General features: G+C 31.6%; 1 protein-coding gene and 1 pseudogene across 1 annotated transcript in view; one reads left to right on the top strand and one right to left on the bottom strand.

The window, feature by feature from the left end:
- LOC127726805 (glucose 1-dehydrogenase-like) overlaps window positions 1–3,947 on the top strand; it is a 46,307-nt gene extending 42,360 nt beyond the window's left edge. Inside the window, exon 14 of the mRNA XM_052234259.1 lies at window positions 1,560–3,947. Within this exon, the coding sequence (XP_052090219.1) occupies window positions 1,560–1,718 (159 nt within the window). The 3' untranslated portion in view covers window positions 1,719–3,947. The remainder of the gene's footprint in view (window positions 1–1,559) is intronic.
- LOC127726660 (probable proline iminopeptidase) overlaps window positions 1–19,587 on the bottom strand; it is an 86,629-nt pseudogene that overhangs the window by 21,224 nt on the left and 45,818 nt on the right.

Here is a 19,587-nt window from a genome sequence, read left to right as displayed (position 1 = left end):
TGTCTGTTATCTTCAGAACACTGCTCATTTACAAGCCCCCAAGGGGCAATTTTTGAAGGCCTTGCGCAAATACTTAAGATCTTTGCGCAATCAGTTTCTTGATTGAATTAATGAGATGAAACATTGAACTCTAATAAAAAATTATGAGCTAACCTGAGAAAAATTGTTAAAGGCATGTTTTTATATCTCATAACTTGAGAATTTTTGTGGGATTGTAAAAAAAAATTACTTATACAAGTAAATTTTTGAGAAAATTAAGAGGAGATTATTCAAACATTATAATTAACTTATATAAGTAATTATTATTTACTCCTTAAAGTAAATAAAGATTACTTGTACAAGTAGTACCCCTGACTGACATACAATTACAAATATTTATACAATAAAATATTCATACAGGTACAAAAACAGAAAACAAGCAACATTACCTTAACATTTTATGTGCCAATCTTAAGAGATTTATGAGAGACTGTACAAGCAATATTAAGATACAGTTTGATAATGTACATATTATATATTTGTTTAAGAATATCATTAAAATACAGCATAATTAATGATATAAAAAAAACATTTCTTCTGATTAAAATTAATTATTTATTTTGTAAAAATATTTCCTTTCTCTATTGGTACTGTATACGTATACCTAACAACAAAATTATTTTCATTTACCTGTGTTTAAAGTTATTGCAAACGGCTGATATTTTTGTTCGAGCAGATTGTTTTTCTTTAATTGTTTAACATTTCATACCGATATAACATGTTACTTTTATTATTCTTCCCTTAGTTTATTTATTTTGTATTTACATTGTATCATAGGTCAAATTTATTTGTTCAGTGTATGTTCAATGGTGTTAATATGTCCTTTGATTGAGTTAAGCTATTTCAGTTGATATTTTATAGTGTGTCTTTCTATGTTGTGATGTTACATTATTGTTTCAGAAAAAGGGTGACGGTTTGGTACCATTAAAACGTTTAAACCCGCTGCATTTGTTTGCACCTGTCCTAAGTCAGGAATCTGATGTTCAGTAGTTGTCGTTTGTTGATGTGGTTCATAAGTGTTTCTCGTTTCTCGTTTTTTATATAGATTAGACCGTTGGTTTTCCCGTTTGAATGGTTTTACACTAGTAATTTTGGGGGCCCTTTATAGCTTACTGTTCGGTGTGAGCCAAGGCTCTGTGTTGAAGACCGTACTGTGACCTATAATGCTTTACTTTTATAAATTTTGACTTGGATGGAGAGTTGTCTCATTGGCACTCATACCACATCTTCTTATATCTATATAGCAGCTTCTGTTTTGTATAGGAAGTTCAGCACAAACATTTTGTCCAAAGTTTTATGGAAATTTCAAAGGAATCTGAAGTTATGTTGCCATATAACTTGACCTCAATATTTATTATTGACAATTTTCTACAAAATATCATTGTATAACATAAAATTTGGCGTCTTTTATGGTGATTGAAAGTTGAGGAGAAATATGATAGTTGGTGAATAATTAATCCTTACATTTGTTAAAGACATACCAAATGCAAGTTATTTTCACACTTGTAATTTTTTTTCAGTTCCTGGAGAGATCTAAGGAGACTCATGCTTTAGGTCGCCCAGGACAACCAGATGAAGTGGCAAAAGCTATTGCCTTCTTAGCCTCAGACGATTCTTCCTTCATTACTGGAGCATGTGTACCTGTTGACGGGGGAAGACATGCAATGTGTCCAAGATAAGATATTCGGTCAATGATGTTTGACCGTGTCTGTGATTTCGTGCTCTCTTTATGGGGTGAATTATACATGACCACTCTGTGACATTTTGAAAGAAAATTTCCAATAGGCCACACCAAATTGATTTATTTGTTGTTGACTTTCTCAACATTAATACTTACAATACTGAATCACCATCTTTATTGATAAAAAAAGTCACTTTCATGGTTAATTGCAATTTTTTGATAGTTTTAGAATAAGTTCACTAAATGTTTGGCAATATAAAAGTGATATTAAAAGTTTAAGACTACCTACATGTTTTTTTGTCTTACAGAAAATTTGTTTAAGTATGACCCTATACTTTTGAGGAATTTCATATTATTTTAGTTTTTTTTATTAAAATTGGAATATGTATATATTTGTTTTAAATCTTTGTATTTTTAAATAAGTCACAAGTATGTAACATTAATGTATCATGTGGATTCAATATTTACAGTGATGGTTTGAAAAAGAGCATCATAAAGCATTTTATTTTGCAGTTTCTGCGTTTTTTTTAATTATTGCAACTACACGTATAATTGAATATATGTTGACATATGGGTCATTTTCAAAAAATGTTGAATTTTGAAATTTCAAAATTGATTAAAAGTTACTAATTCAAACAACCCTCGTCATAAGCAAATCAAAACAAACAGTACTTGTGGAACAACATATAAAAAGATGCAATCTTGATAATGTCATACAAGAATGTATTGAAACATGTTTTGATAGGTGGTGCAATATTTTGTCTCTCCTGTTACCATGTTCAAAAGAAATTTGGGGTGATTTAGAAAAGGTTTCAATAACATTTTAAGCTTGTTTTTCATAGCCAATAAAATGGTTTTCAAGAGTAAAAATTTCTATATATTTTCATTCTGTGAAAAGATAGATTATTTTTCAATTTTCTATTTGTACTGAAAAATGCCTTCAAAAAATTGGTTTTCAAAGGTTATAAAAATAACCAACAGTGATGCAAGTCTAAGATAGCAATCCATAATGTTCAGAATTTTTTTTCTCTTTCTAATAAACCCAACATCAAGTAATTCCCTCCCAAGTTGGTTTACTTTTGTCTTTATTTTATTGGTAACAGGAACGTACGTTAATGATATATCATCATATTAGGTTCTATCCTTTACCCTTTTTGTCTATCCTGTTACCGATAGCAGTATTGCATCTGCAAATGCTACGTTATGAAGGTTAAGACGTTATAACCTTTGAATGAGTGAGTTCAAACAACGAAACATTTCATTATGTGTACAAAACTATATGTAATTATAAACTTTTAAAAGACGTTTCTGTCAAATATTGTCTATCCTGTTACTGTAACCATAGTAACAGGATAGACAAATTTCTTCATTTATGAATGCTGTTGTGAAATAACTACTCCCTTTGGTGAAGTGATAATGTTTTTCTGTTGTGATTTTGGTTTCCAACACGTTATTGCACTTTTTACAAGTATAATATTGGTGTAATTAATAGATATGTTGGTAACAGCATAGACATGATAAAAGGGTACCCACTAATTTTTTTCACTAAATGTCCTGAAATTTCTTTTCTCTATACTGCTAAGCAAGAAACTTGCTGTGTTAAATATTTTTGTTTCTTTGCGCTTTTGAAATCAGCACTGACTAGTTTAATATTCATAGGGAACAATTTAACGGTTGATTTATGTAGCTGTAACAGGATGGACATGAACTTCATGTACGCTGATTGAATTTAGTTTTGTAGAAAAAAATGTTACATAGAATAATAAAGAAGCTGCGATTTTCGTTAGAGTTATTATTAACATTCTAAAAAAGTCCCTTTTGCAGATATCAACGCAAACAGAAAATATGAAAAAAATCATTTGAAATGTGTTATGTTGACACTGTACGCACATAAATTACGCACAAATTGGTCTTAGATATATTTTAATCTTATCAATATAGATCTAAATCGTGTTTATTATTGATGTTCTGAATCATAAATTCTACAAACTTTCATTCAAACACTTACAACTGCATTTTCCTTCAGAAATAAAAAAATTAGCATAGGTGTACTGAAAATTCGACATTTTTTTTAAATGACCCATATACTAAATGGTATGATAAAGATCAAAGGACAGATTCAGAATAAGAATTATTGTATCTATTAATCATGTTAATCTTTATTCAGGATAAAAGAAATTTGTGATTTAAAGAAAATAATTTAAATATATTTTTAAAAAGTGTGAAATCTTGTTCTCAGTTTTTTTATTTGTAATTTGTTTTATCAGTTGTCAGTCATCAGTTGTTGTCTTCATCAGTCATCAGTCGTTGTCCTCAGCAGTCATCAGATCAGTCATCCGTTGTGTCCTCATTAGTTGTCAGATCAGTCACCAGTCGTTGTCCTCAGCAGTCATCAGTTGTTGTCCTCATCAGTCATCAGTCATTGTCCCCAGCAGTCATCTGTTGTTGTCCTCATCAGTCATCAGTCGTTGTCCTCAGCACCCATCACATCAGTCATCAGTTGGCCTCATCAGTTGTCAAATCAGTCATCAGTTGTTGTCCTCATCAGTTGTCAGATCAGTCATCAGTTGTTGTCCTCATCAGTCATCAGTTGTTGTCCTCATGTTGTCAGATCAGTCATCAGTTGTTGTCCTCACAAGTTGTCAAATCAGTCACCAGTTGTTGTCCTCATCAGTTGTCAGATCAGTCATCAGTTGTTGTCCTCATCAGTTTTCAGATCGGTCATCAGTTGTTGTTTTCATCAGTTGTCAGATCAGTCATCAGTTGTTGTCCTCATCAGTTTTCAGATCAGTCATCAGTTGTTGTTTTCATCAGTTGTCAGATCAGTCATTAGTTGTTGTCCTCTTACTTTACGAGTTTTTCAATATTATCACTAAAACTGTCATAGGTAGAAACTGAAAACAGCAAAAAATATCAGCTATTCAAGATCTACAAAAATGCAAAGATGACCAAAACCGTAGGATGATCCTCCATAGGAGTTTTTGCCCTTACATGACGATTTGGTTTTACCAAATTTTAGATTTTGCCGATTATGTTGAAAAACATAATATCTACATATAAGTAGAAATTGTAAACAGCAAAAATTATCAACAATATGACCAAAACCATTGGATGACCCCTTATAGTAGTTTTTGCCCTTAAATCACAATATTTTACTAATTTTTGCCACCTATAAATCAAAAACTATAACAGGTAGGCAGAAACTGAGACAAGCAAACATTATAAGCAAAACAAGATCTACAAAAATGTCAATATGACCAAATCCATTGGAAGACTGTCTATGAGTTATTGCCCTTCATTGATGATTTTTAACTTATTTTATAGTTTTTGCCTATTATTTGAATTTTTGACAGGTGAGCAATCCAAGCTCTTAGAAGCCTCATGTTTAGTAGATCATAATTATCTTTGAAGATGTTGCACCTATTATATCAAAATAATCGATATGACAACATACTCTTCGTCTTATACCTTTTAGGGGCCTCGGTGGCCGAGTGGTCTTAGTAGTCGAACTCAGGCTGTATCACTAGCCTGTCAATACTGAGGTTGCGAGTTCGAATCCCGCACGTGGCAGATGCGCTCTACTCCAATCTTGATTGACTAGGATTGTTAGTTTTCCTACCGAAGGTCGGTGGTTCTCTCAGGGCACTCCGGCTTCCTCCGCCAATATAAACTGACCGCCAGATAATAACACAATAGTGCCGAAATTTGCGTTAAACACCAATCAATCAATCAATCATATACTTTTGTATCTTCTTGCGGTGAATTCAGTAATGTATCTAATCATACATAGCACGGATTCCTTGTCCGGGTTAAGGTTTTTTATCTTTTTTTTTGCGTTATTAACTCTTCAACGTTTGTAATAGGTTTAGGATTGTTTGGCCTTGAACCTCACTAAAGAGACGTCGTAATGCGCATCATCAGGTAGTACTTCGGTATTGGCATGGACAAACGGATAATGTTTTTATTAAAATTCGCTGTTATAAATATTTGGAATTCATTTGAGATAAAAAATAATTTTTTTGCTCATGCCTTTTACCCATTCATTGTCCGAGTTTAGCTTTAGTTTTGGTCCTTCTATCAGCTCTTCAAAATTTGTATTAAATTTAGCATTTTCAAACATTTTGGCCCAAGATTCATTGCGAAGAAAGTGATAGTCGAAATGGGCTTATGATTACAAACTGACTTTTTAATGTTTCCGACAATGAATATTGAATATTCTCGACACTGAAAAAAGGCAGTAGAATCAGAATTTAAAAAAAAAAAAAAAAAAAACGCGTTGAAAACAATTGTACACACACCTTGAGTAATTCGTAATCTACAAAAATAGCAATATTATCATACTTTACACATTTTATCTTGTGAGACAATTATTTACTCAGAGGGTGTATTGAATTATTTTTAAACGTTATGAAAAAATTGCTGAATCCAAAGCAAAAGTGATAGCCAATATTGCGTTGAGCATTATTCAAAATTTAGACAAAGAAAAGTATTTTGACAATACGAAATTTTGATACATGAATAAAACATCTCTAAAATTAGTTAATAAGTAGTAGTTGAGTGAACAAGCCAACGAACTTTCAATTTTAATGGACCACCTTTCCTTCAGGCTAAATCCTGACTTAGACTGTATCACTAGCCTGTCAACAATAAGGTTGTGAGTTCGAATCCCGCACGTGGCAGATGCGCTCTACTCCCATCTTAATTGACTAGGATTGTTAGTTTTCCTACCGAAGGTCGGTGGTACTCTCAGGGCACTCCGGCTTCCTCCGCCAATATAAACTGACCGTCAGGAAATAACACAATAGTGCTGAAATTTGCGTTAAACACCAATCAATCATATACATTTGTATCTTCTTGCTGTGAATTCAGGAATGTATCTAATCATACATAGCACGGATTCCTTGCCCCTGTTAAGGTTTTATGTCTTTTTTTTTTGCGTTATTAACTCTTCAACGTTTGTAAAAGGTTTAGATTGTTTGGCCTTGAACCTCACTAAAGAGACTCTAATTGTCGTAATGCGCATCATCAGGTAGTACTTCGGTATTGGCATGGATAAACGGATAAATTAATGTTTTTATTAAAATTCGCTGTTATTAATATTTCGAATTCATTTGAGATAAAAAAAATAAATATTTTGCTCATGCCTTTTACCGATTCATTGTCCGAGTTTAGCTTTACCTTTGGTCCTTCTATCAGCTCTTCAAAATTTGTATTAAATTTAGCGTTTTCAAACATTTTGGCCCAAGATTCATTGCGGAGAAAGTGGTAGTCGAAATGGGCTTATGATTACGAACTGACTTTTTAATGTTTCCGACAATGAATATTGAATATTCTCGACACTGTAAGAACGCAGTAGATAAAAATTAAAAAAAAAAACGCGTTGAAAACAATTATACACACAAACCTTGAGTAATTCGTAATCTACAAAAATAGCAATATTATCATACTTTACACATTTTATCTTGTTAGACAATTATTTACTCGAAGGGTGTATTGAATTATTTTTAAACGTTATGAAAAAATTGCTGAATCCAAAGTAAAAGTGATAGCCAATATTGCGTTGAGCATTATTCAGAATTTAGACAAAGAAAAGTATTTTGACAATACGAAATTTTGATACATGAATAAAGCATCTCTAAAATTAGTTAATAAGTAAGTAGTTGAGTGAACAAGCCAACGAACTTTCAATTTCAATGGACCACCTTTCCTTCAGGCTAAATCCTGACTTTTCGTTTAGAGAAATGTTAAACTTTTTTGCCTGGTCGTAGAATAGCAAAATGGTACATTTTTTTAAAATTTGAGGTCAAGGTTCAATAGTTAAGTTTTTCATAAGTGTTAATTTATTTTACAAGGGAGGGGTTATAAAAAGTCTGAAAATATTATCTGAATTGTAAAATAAGCGAGAAATTACTCCTTCATTGAAAAATAAGAAGTAACAGTACATTTTCGACTCAATTTGAAGACACAGACATCACCATAGGATAGGCAACAAGAAGACAAAGAGGAAACCGGAAATGGCTTTCAATTGATATTTTTAACATTATATGAACATTTAAAGTTATATTTCTGAATTTTTCGGTTACTTAAAAAAGAATAGAAGTTAATTTTGTTTCTATTCTATTATATACAGGTTGCCATCGCCAAATATTTCACTAGCTAATTTATAACTGAATTTATAAAAATGGTTAGAATGAAGTGCTGATAAGTTAGCGTATATTTTTCTGTTATGAACATTGAGATTGTATGGGTAGGAATTTTGACTTAGAATAAAGGCGGCCATGCATAAAGATAAAGTATCGAGAAAAAAGGCTATGCTGTACTTAAACATCGTTATCAAAAGCACAGAAAATAGAAAAAAAAACAATTTAAAGCTTTCCATTGAGCACTACTAGTATTTCCAATGTGCAACGTCATTGATTGTGGGTTGTTTGACGATCATAAAAGAGGGACGAAAGATACCAGAGGGACAGTCAAACTCATAGATCGAAAACAAACTGACAACGCCATGGCCAAAAATAAAAAGACAAACAGACAAATACATTTTGTAATAGTACAGATGACACAACATAGAAAACTAAAGACTAAGCAACACGAACCCCACCAAAAGCTGGGGGTAATCTCAGGTGCTCCGGAAGGGTAAGCAGATCCTGCTCCACATGTGGCACCCGTCGTGTTGCTTATGTTATTACAAATCCAGTAAATAGTCTCATTCGGTAGGTCACATTCGTGAAAAGTGAAGGGTATTGTAGTTACAACATAAGGAACATATCCGATATCATCTGTGAAACGGTTATTCCATAACGGTCAACCAACTCGTGATGGCGTCCGTAAAATTTACGAAGGGATGCTTTCAACTTCACCATTTGGAACTCTTGGTTTAATAGCTTCCTTGTGAGCAGCAATCCTCTATTAAGGAAATCATAATAGGAAATACAAGCCCGGGAATATCGTATCAATTGGGAGATATATACTCCGTATGCAGGCGCTGCTGGAATGTTGCTACATAGAAATGGAAAGTTCACAATTGGGAAGCTGAAATCATCTCTTTTGTCATAAAGTTTTGTTTTCAATCAGACCCTCATTGTCAATTTCTAGATGTAAGTCAAGATATGAGGCAGACTTAACTGTATCTGTAGTATCCTTTATCTCTAGTTCGATGGGATAGATTCGTTCAACATAGTCACCAAATTTTGTATTATTTAGTGAGAGAACATCATCTATAGCGGAACGTAAAGTTAAAGGATATTGCTAACTTCTTATCTTTCTTAAAGGTTATTCTAGACATATATTTTGTGTTCCAGAACTAAAAGCTTGCAAAAAAGTGTCCAATTAGTTATACATAAACAAACTACCAGCCTGCTAAATAAGGGGAATGGGACCTATTTCAGAATTCCCGGGTAAAAAAGCAAATCTAGAGTGCTAGCATAAGGCAGCTTAACTGCCTTAAAATGGTCTAAGTCCAATTACTCCTGTAAAATTGTCAAGTCAAACTGATGATACAGCACAGTCAAGAGAATGAGACAACAAATAATCCTCACAAAGTGTGAAAGATTTCTGTCAAAGGGTCTTGGAGTATTGATGTGTTTTTAACGGACGGACGGACACACGACAGATGGACAGAGACCATTACCATATTCCCTGCTGTGCAATGAAAAGGAACAAAAACTTCCATTTTAAATATTGATAGCATAATTTGTACACAGCATTTCCTGAAATCACAATTATCATTATTGCATGAATAAGGTAAACACAGACAATGGGATCTAAACACTGTGAATATGGCACGTTTTACTTTGTTTCAATCTTTGTCTAGCTGTCAAACTTTGACATGTTATTAATGCCAAACTGTTTTATATTATAACTGAAAAAAATCTACTGATCTGTTTAAAAAAAGAAAAAAATGTTGCAAGGAAATCAATGTCAAAGTATTGTCTTTCTTTTTAAGAAGAACTAAACTGAAGCTTTGTAATTGTTGTCAGAATGATGCATTCATTACAGTTAACTTTCTGCTCAGTAATCTGAACTGCATTAAAAAGTGCAGAAATATGAAGGAATATGTAGCATGTTGGAGAAGACAAATTTATATACATCTACAAAAAATAAACTAATTCTAAGACTTGTCCATTGTTTGCCAAGGAATCTGAAGTTTGCTAAACGCTTTTCAGAATTTTTCTACCATGAAACTCATCATAGATACCAGGATTGAAATTTAGTATTTGCGCCACACGCGCGTTTCGTCTACAAAAGACTCATCAGTGACGCTCGAATCAAAAAAAGTTAAAAAGGCCAAATAAGGTTCGAAGTTGAAGAGGATTGAGGACCAAAAATTCGTGAAAGTTTTGCCAAATACAGCTAAGGTAATCTATTCCCGAAGTAGAAAAGCCTTAGTATTTCAAAAAAAAATTCAGTTTTGTAAACAGTTAATTTATAATTATGGCCATGTCAACTTGATGATACTAAAATTACTTGTCTTTTCAACAGCAATTATGATAAGGATATCATTTCAAACATTATTATTGGTAAATCTCTCATGTTTAAGTTGATGTTAACCAATGGTTTGTTTATGCTTCAAAAATTCTTTATACATGTATTTATTTCAGATGCTTCAAATAGCAGTTGCAGCTAAAATAGTCCCAGTAAGCAATTGCTGTACCAACTCAGCTAAAAGAGTACTCCGCTATCACAACTAATGGGAGTCAAGGAAAGCACTGCTCCACTTTTCACTCCTCAAGAATTGATTATACCATAATAACAATATATCTCTTTTCTTCACCTTGGGTTTTCAGTTGGGGTACCTACTTCAAGGGGAGCACGGATACATGTGTAATGTAAAAGTATTACTTTTCGTGGTGAACTTAGTTTTACCATGGAAGTATTATATTGACAGGAACTCTAACAAGCGGACTTCAAACGTTTATAGTGCGATGCCGCAAAATTGTTAAGTATCTGTTAATTAAATCGACATGTCATATGGATGCATGGGTTCCGATCAAATTTTTGGAACCTCGTGATTGATCGTAATTACGGAACATACCGAAATAACCGGATGTGTACTTAATTGTCAAGGAAATGACAATAACCGACCATGTCACTAAATGACAAATATGTCAGTTTTTACGGATTAAGCTGCGTAAAAACAAATAAAAAGAAAGAAACGAAATCGCTGTGACTGTTTACACCCAAAAAAAAAACAACCCTGAAGAGTAAAACTACTCACAAGCCATAAACATTTCAGTTTAAGTTACAATCAATAAATACGGTGTAAGATGTATAAGAACTGTTAAGCATTTACACACATAAATAAATTTATAAATTTGGTTCCCATGATAAAATTTTAAGAATAAAAAAAATATTTAACTGCTTAGGGCCCATCATGGTGATCGTTCTTTTAAATGCATCCAGAAATATTTAAAGCCATTCGTCAAAAAAAATCTGTCAAACGTCAGAGTAATCTCGGACTAGGTTGAATGTTTAAGGTTGTTTATAACTTTGGAATTATTATAAAAGGTGTAACAATTCATCTGTCTCGTAACCTGTTAATGCTATGTAGAAGTCATCACGTGCGTGTAATTATTAACATTTTTTAGTCTTTAAAACATATTTGATAAATACGTTAATAACATTTTTCTACACTGAGACAATAGAGAAAACCATTAATATTCTTGTAACATTCGATAAAAGTTTACAACCTTTAACTTAAATTTGACCTATCCTTCGCCATCTTACATACTACACGCGCATCACATTGTTTTCCGCAAACACACGACTTTAGGTACATGTAATTTTTAATATCAGATATTACCCGATTTCCAAGTTCCAATGATTAAAACATATTGAACAAAACTAAAAATAAGCTTGCCCTCTTTCCGAATGCAGTTAATTTTCTTATGTCATTCTGTTAAATATGGACCGATTTTTTAGATCTTTTCAGCTTTTGCCTTCATTTATTGAACGGAAACAGGTGTCGTTATTCATGTGGCGATTCACAAATAACCACGGGAGTTTCCGTGTTTATTTACATTGGTAGGTAGATAAGACACTCGATACCAAATCACGTGATAAGACCAGCATCAGTTAACAGAACAGGCGAAGGCGCCATTGCAGATACCCCACAAAGGAGTTATCACGTACTTGACAAACTGAGTCGGAACCTTTTATTTTTTAAAGAAATCAGTGGGATGGGAATGTGCTAATTTTTCGTTGGAGTTCCTGTCAATATAATACTTCCATGGTTTTACTGTTGTTTTTTTTTTGCTCCATTGACAAAATCCTGAAATTGGTATACTTGAAACCGTGTAAATATAAAACAGTCGAGGCAAATAGGAAATTGCATAATATTATGAAATATCCTAATCTAACACATTATTATGAAATTTCATAATATTAGTTTATCGGATAATTTTGTAACTATATTATGGGATTTCGTAATTCATAAAATTATGGAAATACATAAGATAAGAAAATTTTTATAATTTTAAATATTTTTTTCGGTCGTTTTTTGGGCCCCGTGACTAATTTTGGGAAATTTCTAGAAAAAAAAAGTTATTTTTGAGTGGCGTTTATACCAGGTCATAATGAACAACTGTCAGATTTTCGTCGACACGCCTTAAATTCTCCCGACACTACCCTCTTTGTTTGTTGGAAATAATTTAACAAAGGGAGACAACTAGTATCGGTTCAAACTACAACTTGCGGTTATAGTTCTTTGATAAATCGATGTTTTAAAAACTAATCTAAGGTTAAAGATGTGTTTTTATTATATTTCTAATCTAATTTGCATGTGATTTACAGCTGCATACTTCACTTTCATTGTTGAAATCTTAAATTATCTAGTTCAAGACGTTTGAAATGAATATACTTAAAACAAATTTTACAGGTTTTTCTAACCAATTGTCTGTTGTCATGTTGAAACAATAAAATATCAAAACACCAAATAAAATATTATCTAGCAAAGTTCATTTAATGCATAACGATGTATTTGTTCACTAAAATAATGACCATGTAATCACATTTTATCAAGTTGTATTGAACGTTATTATCATACTTGACTTTTTATACTAATGTATGCAATGTATATGTTTGCATTTTGTTTCATTTTCATGATGAGGGCCTCAGGGAAGATTAGTTAAATAGCTAACTGTGTAACCCTCTTAAATTAAAGTATTGTTGTTGTTGTTGTTGTTGACAAATAACAAAAATATTTAACACCTTAATCAAATGTCTGATCTTAATTTTATAAATAGCGATATTTTCTTTACCGCGTGTAGAAACTCTATATATTTTTTTAATTTGAGAATTATTTTTTAAATATTTTACAGTATTCTTTTGTTGATTTAGCAACTGCTAATTGGATCATGGAAGTATTATATTGTCAATATAAACTACTTCCATGATCGGATAATTATGATAAGATTACATCGGAAGATACGGCATTTAAGTGCATAACGATGTATCATGGTTTATTTTCATCACTGCTGTCAAGATATGTAGCGTGTACAACATGTAATAACAACTCACCTTGGTATAATTAAACAACAAAATTTATTGTTTACAAACGAAACGATTGCAGAAAATTTATGTTGTAGTAGGAGTATTTGTTTTTAAAAAAAATACATATTTTTAACGAAACAATTGCTATATTACGCAAACGTTTTGATTTAAATGTTTCATTAAGTTTTGAATATTTTATAATTGTAAACTTTTATATTGAATGTACATTTTATGTTTATTATATAATTTGAAAGTGGTGTTTTGTAAATATCTGCATTTGCAAGTCCGTCTGCCAACAAAAATTGTTTGTGATTTAGTTAAGGAAGAGAGCATAAAAACAGGCAAAATTATCATAATAAATATACATAAGAATAATGTTATACTTGTATTACAATTATACACAAATTTAGAAATATTTTTGTATCAGAAAATTATATAAATTTAGCTTGAAAATTGATATGGCATAGAACAATTTTAATTGAAAGACCAATGTAATTAAAATATTGATCTCTGATTTCGTTCTACTATATATGACTATGTAATATAACAAAATCAGAGATTTTACTTTTATTTCAATATAGTTGAAAAAGACTACGTTTTCGATAATTTTGATTTACATGGAAGTGGCAAAGTAGGGTAGAGCCACAAAAAAGTTCATACAATTCATAAATTGCGGAACTCTGGAGTCAAGTAGACAAAACGATCTTTCGGCTTCAAAATGATTTACTTTGAAAAAGTTAAAAAAAATGTAGTGCCGATATACGAAATTGTTTGTCGAATGTCAGTATATAATAAAGTTTCTTTAAAAAAAAAATATGGGGATTTTGAATTTCAACTAATAAGGAGATTATTTAAGATGCTTGCGTAGAAAATTATTGTAGACTCAATAATTATGATAATAAGAAATCTTCATATTATATATTTATTTCAATATGGTAGCTTGTAAAGATCTAACCAATCTTTCAGGTATAAAACCACTAATTCATAGCCCCATTGCTTTCTATGTTAAATTCTGCAATTTCAAGCATTAATGGCTACTTTATCTTAAGTTCAAATAAAGTGGCAGTTATTTCATGTCAAAACTGTACCTTATCCTGACTTGTGCTGAAAAAATCAACATACCTTTAATTGCATATTAGAGCGTACTGGTTCCCGGAAGTTTGATAGTACAAAAACAAGAACTTCAAATCTGAACAACAGGGCAAATGTGCCCTCCTATCATAATTTCATTAACTTCTTTATTATTCAAATAAGGGTTATACAGTGATCTCAAATCCCCAAGCTTTCATTTGATACAAAAACTACCCAAATATATCCACTATTGACAAAGATACAGCTATGCGTAGGAACTATTTTGTTCAAAATATGTACTTCTTTCTTGTATGTTCTTTCCGACCGGGCCTGAGTTAGTGGTTCTATACCTTCACAATGATGCTGAAACAAGCGCTTACTTTAAAAATGTTTTAACCTGCTACATTAACAGGGACTCCAAAGGAAGAATGGTCACGTAGTCTTCTTTCGACTGGCAGTAAAACGCTTGACAAAGTCTTTTATGCTGTGCAGGATGTACGTATTTGCAGTCACATCCGGTCAGAATTAGGACGTAAAATCTGATGCCGCGTGTAAAGAGACTGTAACTGTAATTCTACATTGACAATAATATCTTGGTGTACATTTGATACAACCATTTGTACTAACGCCCTCAAGGTGTATATAAAACAAACAAGTATAAATTAATGTCTACAGCAACGGCGATAATACATTTAGTACGCCAGACGCGCGTTTCGTCTACATAAGACTCATCAGTGACGCTCATATCAAAATAGTTGTAAAGCCAAACAAGTACAAAGTTGAAGAGCATTGAGGATCAAAAATTCCAAAAAAGTTGTGCCAAATACGGCTAAGGTAATCTATTCCTGGTATAAGAAAATCCTTAGTTTTTCGAAAAATTCAAAGTTTTGTAAACAGGAAATTTATAAAAATGACCACACAATTGATATTCATGTTAACACCGAAGAGCTGACTACTGGGCTGGTGATACCCTCGGGGTCGAAACGTCCACCAGCAGTGGCATCGACCCAGTGGTGTAAATAGTTATCAAAGGTACCAGGATTAAGTTTAACAGTCCCAATAGTCAGAAATTTAAAATATTACAATATCATGATGAATATAAACAATAAAAAAACTATATTTTCTCTTAATTCAAAAACAATAAAATCCATATAGCATATGTTTATATTTTATATTATGAGTAAACAAGACCATATAGCCTTGATTTATCGACAAATACCAGATTTTGCTTTATGTTTTGTTTTCAATATAAACTGGGAATCTGTCTTCAATCTAAATTATGCAAGAAAAAAAGAAGAATAACAAAAACAAAACAGCATATTTATTAAAGAATGAAATCTTCTGAACGTACGACATTCTTCACAATCTATATTATAATCTAATCAGATTTAGGAGACACACTCCTGTAAAATAACATTCTGTATGATAAGTAAATTCTAAAACTTGCAGTGATAGCATAATATAATTGGCTACATTATTAGAAACAGATGTCTGCGATGATTATTTAAAGGGACATTAATTACTATATTTATCGTTATGAAAGTGTTTTCTATTCAAACTTTTGCTAAATCAAAGATAGGGACGGATATTGAGCAATAATTTAAAAAAAATAATAAACACAGTATATCATCGATATAAAGTATCTGATATATCATTTTTTTAAATTTATTTATTGTGTACAGGAATCGTTAATGTTACAGTGCCCTCGTAAGAAAGGTCGTTGGCAAATATCTAGTCGGTTTATACATATTGTGAGAATTGATCTAGAAAAAAATCCTTACATAAATTTATATTCCCCATTTTACATGATGCACTTAGAACCTTATTTTCCCAAAGTCTTTCATTTTTTGACTACTCTGTTTTTAAGCACACCGGTCTATACACTTTCGTTTAAACTTATAATATATTAAAAGATTATAATGTCCCTAAGTGAGTATTATATAAAAAAAAAAAACACATAGCTAAAAGGGTGATAGAGCAGATTGTTACCCCAAACATTACCACACACTCTAATAAGTACATTTCTAAATTAATATATTTAATGGTCTCTCAAAGGAATGATCACACCAAGGTTCTGGATCCGCCCTCGGTTAAAATACGCCTTCAACAATAAGAAAACCCTAACCATATAGTTGGCTTTAAAGGCCCCGACATGAAAAATACGAAACGATTCGATAAGGAAATATAACGGCCTTATTAATGACAAACCAATTTATGAAAGAAACAAAAATATATCACAGACATAAACCAACGACAACCACTGAACTACATGATCCGGACTGGGGACATGCTCATAAAGAAATGGCGGGGTTAAACATGTTTGGGGGCTCTCAACCCTATCCTAACATTGGATATTGCTTTTGGAAAAGCTACATAGGATGCCAATTATATATGATTTTGTATATCGAAAACTAATTTTAATGCTTAAATTACTTCACCAAATGACTCCTGGATATGAATTAAGATATGAGCACCAGGTTAGTTCCAAAACAACCAGACAAATGCTTATTGGCCTGACACAATTATTTCGTAGTGGATTTCTTTGTGACAAACAATGCATATTAAAAAAAAAGAAGGATAATTTTATTTTAAGAGGGTCTGGTATTCAGTTTGACAGCTTCAGAATTTTTGTTTACCTTTTCAAACTGGACAAAATAACTACTTCACATAAAAATTCATACTCTATTTTTTACATGTAATGTCACCCATGAATAAAATATAAAATATAAATAAATAAGGAAGATACGAAAAAATCTTCAAGTTATACATTGTCCACACTAGGGACTTAAAAACTCAACCTGAATATACTATAAACTTCTTTGTTGATGTGTGGTTGAAAAATCTACAAATAATGTGACACAATTGAATCTTTATAAAAAAAACATGTATTGAAGATGTCTTTGATTAAAAAATTGTTTAATTATAACAACAGTATAATAGTTTAATGTTGTATAAGGTTTTTAGTATTATGCTGATGCCATTTGTTTTTTTACTTCAGGACATCGTAACTTTTAGAATAGTCCTAGGATCGTTCTTAGAAACCCATATGTATTTATCCTAACCAAAAAGAACCAAATTTATGACATATCTTATTATTGTAGGAGACCTTCGCGTACGTGAATTAGGACTAAGACGTGTCCTCATATCATCTTAAGACACGTCCAATTCCTAGGTCAGCTTCTTTGACACGACACCATATCTCAAAAAATCATAACTATTATGAATAGTTATTAAGAAAACAATATTTTAACGTTCATTTTAGCACTATATGTTCTGGATTTTAACGATTCATTCAAATTAGTTATTCATTACTTATATGACATTTCAAACACAGTTATACTTCAAAAATCTTGTAAAACGGTCAATAGTTTTTTTTTCCCAACGATATTGCAAAAGTTTGTGTATTCTATAAGCATATAAGATTAGTGATAAACCCATTGAAGAACAAATGCATCAGTCGGAATATTGTTTTTTTTTTTTTTATCATAACGCAAGTTTTTGTTGTGATACATCGTTGAGATCTCAAAAGCATGTTTAACCCCGCCGCATGCACATGTCCCAAGTCAGGAGCCTAGCTCTAGCTTTTGTTAGTCTTGTATGCTTTTTTATTTTAGTTCATTCATATATTTCGGAGTTTAGTATATGACGTCCATTTACACATTTTTGTTTAGGGGCCCGCTGCGAGATTTTCTCGCTGTGTTTAAGACCAATCGGTGGCCTTCGGTTGTTTTCCGCCCTATGGTCGGGTTGTTGTCTCTTTGAAACATTTCCCATTTCTATTCTAAATTTAATACACCAGTTTCACGAGTGTGTAATACAAATTAGTTCGGACTGAAACACGTTACTCTATAATAACGTTTTAATTTCACATTATGTAAAAAGAAAACTATGTTGAAATATAATGGCATACCGAAGAAATTTGGCAGTTAATGAAAGAAGCCTGAAGATTCCTTACGTTTTAGCATTGGCCTTTTTATTGGAATTAAACTACTAACAAACATAACGCTTAGATTCATAACGTAACTACAAGTTTGTGCTTTTTCTGTATTATTTTTTCCCTATCGTTTGTAAAAATTGTTCAGTCCGTTAGATCCTCGTGTTTATATATTTTTTTTAATTCGAGGGTCTTTTTAGTTTTAGTTAATTGCTGTGCCAAATACTCTTTCTTTTGTATTTAATTTTTGATTTTTCATTTATTCCGGACATTAGCAATGTGAGTTCGTATCAAATCATGTTTTTCATACGAATGTCGGTTATTTGAAAGACAGTCCACTATACATCATTTTTATTTTGGAATATTCTAAACATGTTTTAACTCACATATCTACTGCTTTCGCTTGCAGCTCGAATATTTCAAATCGCACTTTACTTTCGTAACTCGCAACTCCACTTTCTATAAATAGGAAATGTAGAATTTTATCAGTTTGTTAATGACTTTCTTTAAATTCGTTGCCTAACAATGTCAAATTGTGGTTGTTATTTAAGAAGAAAGTCTAACAAAAAGAAGTAAATACAAACGAACAAATTTACAAAATCAATTACAAGTAAAATTAAGTATACAGGAAATAGGAAAATACATTGATACGAAACACAAGTTTGTGAAGAAGTAGACATACTAAAGATTTTTTATCTGAAATTTTAGAAAAAAATAAATAACCCATGTGGAAAGGCGAGTAAATGAAAAAGGGGCTAATGATCTGGAATAAGACGCTTTTTCGTGATATGGGTGCAGATAACACTTAAGATACATGTCAAAAATCGTTAATTGATCAGATATTTGTGATATTTCATTATATACTTATCCCATCCAATTATGTATTTGTATGATATATCGATATGGCATTCCATCTGCCTTTTGTCAAACTTATTAAAATGCAGTATGCTTTTCGAGGTTAGAAAAATACGATACGGCTGAGATATCTTATGCATTGCTCCCATTCAAGAATACATTGCCATCCTACATGTATGTGTAGCCCTATCAAACAGCTGAATTTATACATATTAATATTCTTGTTTTTATCGGAAATTTATTTTCAACAAGTAGAAATAAATTAACGCAGAACTTTGATGTTTTTGTGTTGTTTTGTTCAATAATCATAATTATCTCTCAAATTTTGAATAATGTATAAATAGATTGACCATGATTAGTTGTTTGCATTATCATGAACTCCCATAACTTTAAAGGAAATTCAATGATAAACAAAAATATTGTATATGTTATATACTTCTTACGATTCACTAATCGAAAGCGATTGCATAATTTACAATGAAAAAAAACCACACTTGTATTAAGTTATAGATTATGT

This window comes from Mytilus californianus, unplaced genomic scaffold (assembly GCF_021869535.1).
Source record: "Mytilus californianus isolate M0D057914Y unplaced genomic scaffold, xbMytCali1.0.p SCAF_18, whole genome shotgun sequence".
Taxonomy (NCBI): domain Eukaryota; kingdom Metazoa; phylum Mollusca; class Bivalvia; order Mytilida; family Mytilidae; genus Mytilus; species Mytilus californianus.
Note: the sequence above shows the minus strand (reverse complement) of the source record. Positions and strands in the feature narration are given on the sequence as shown.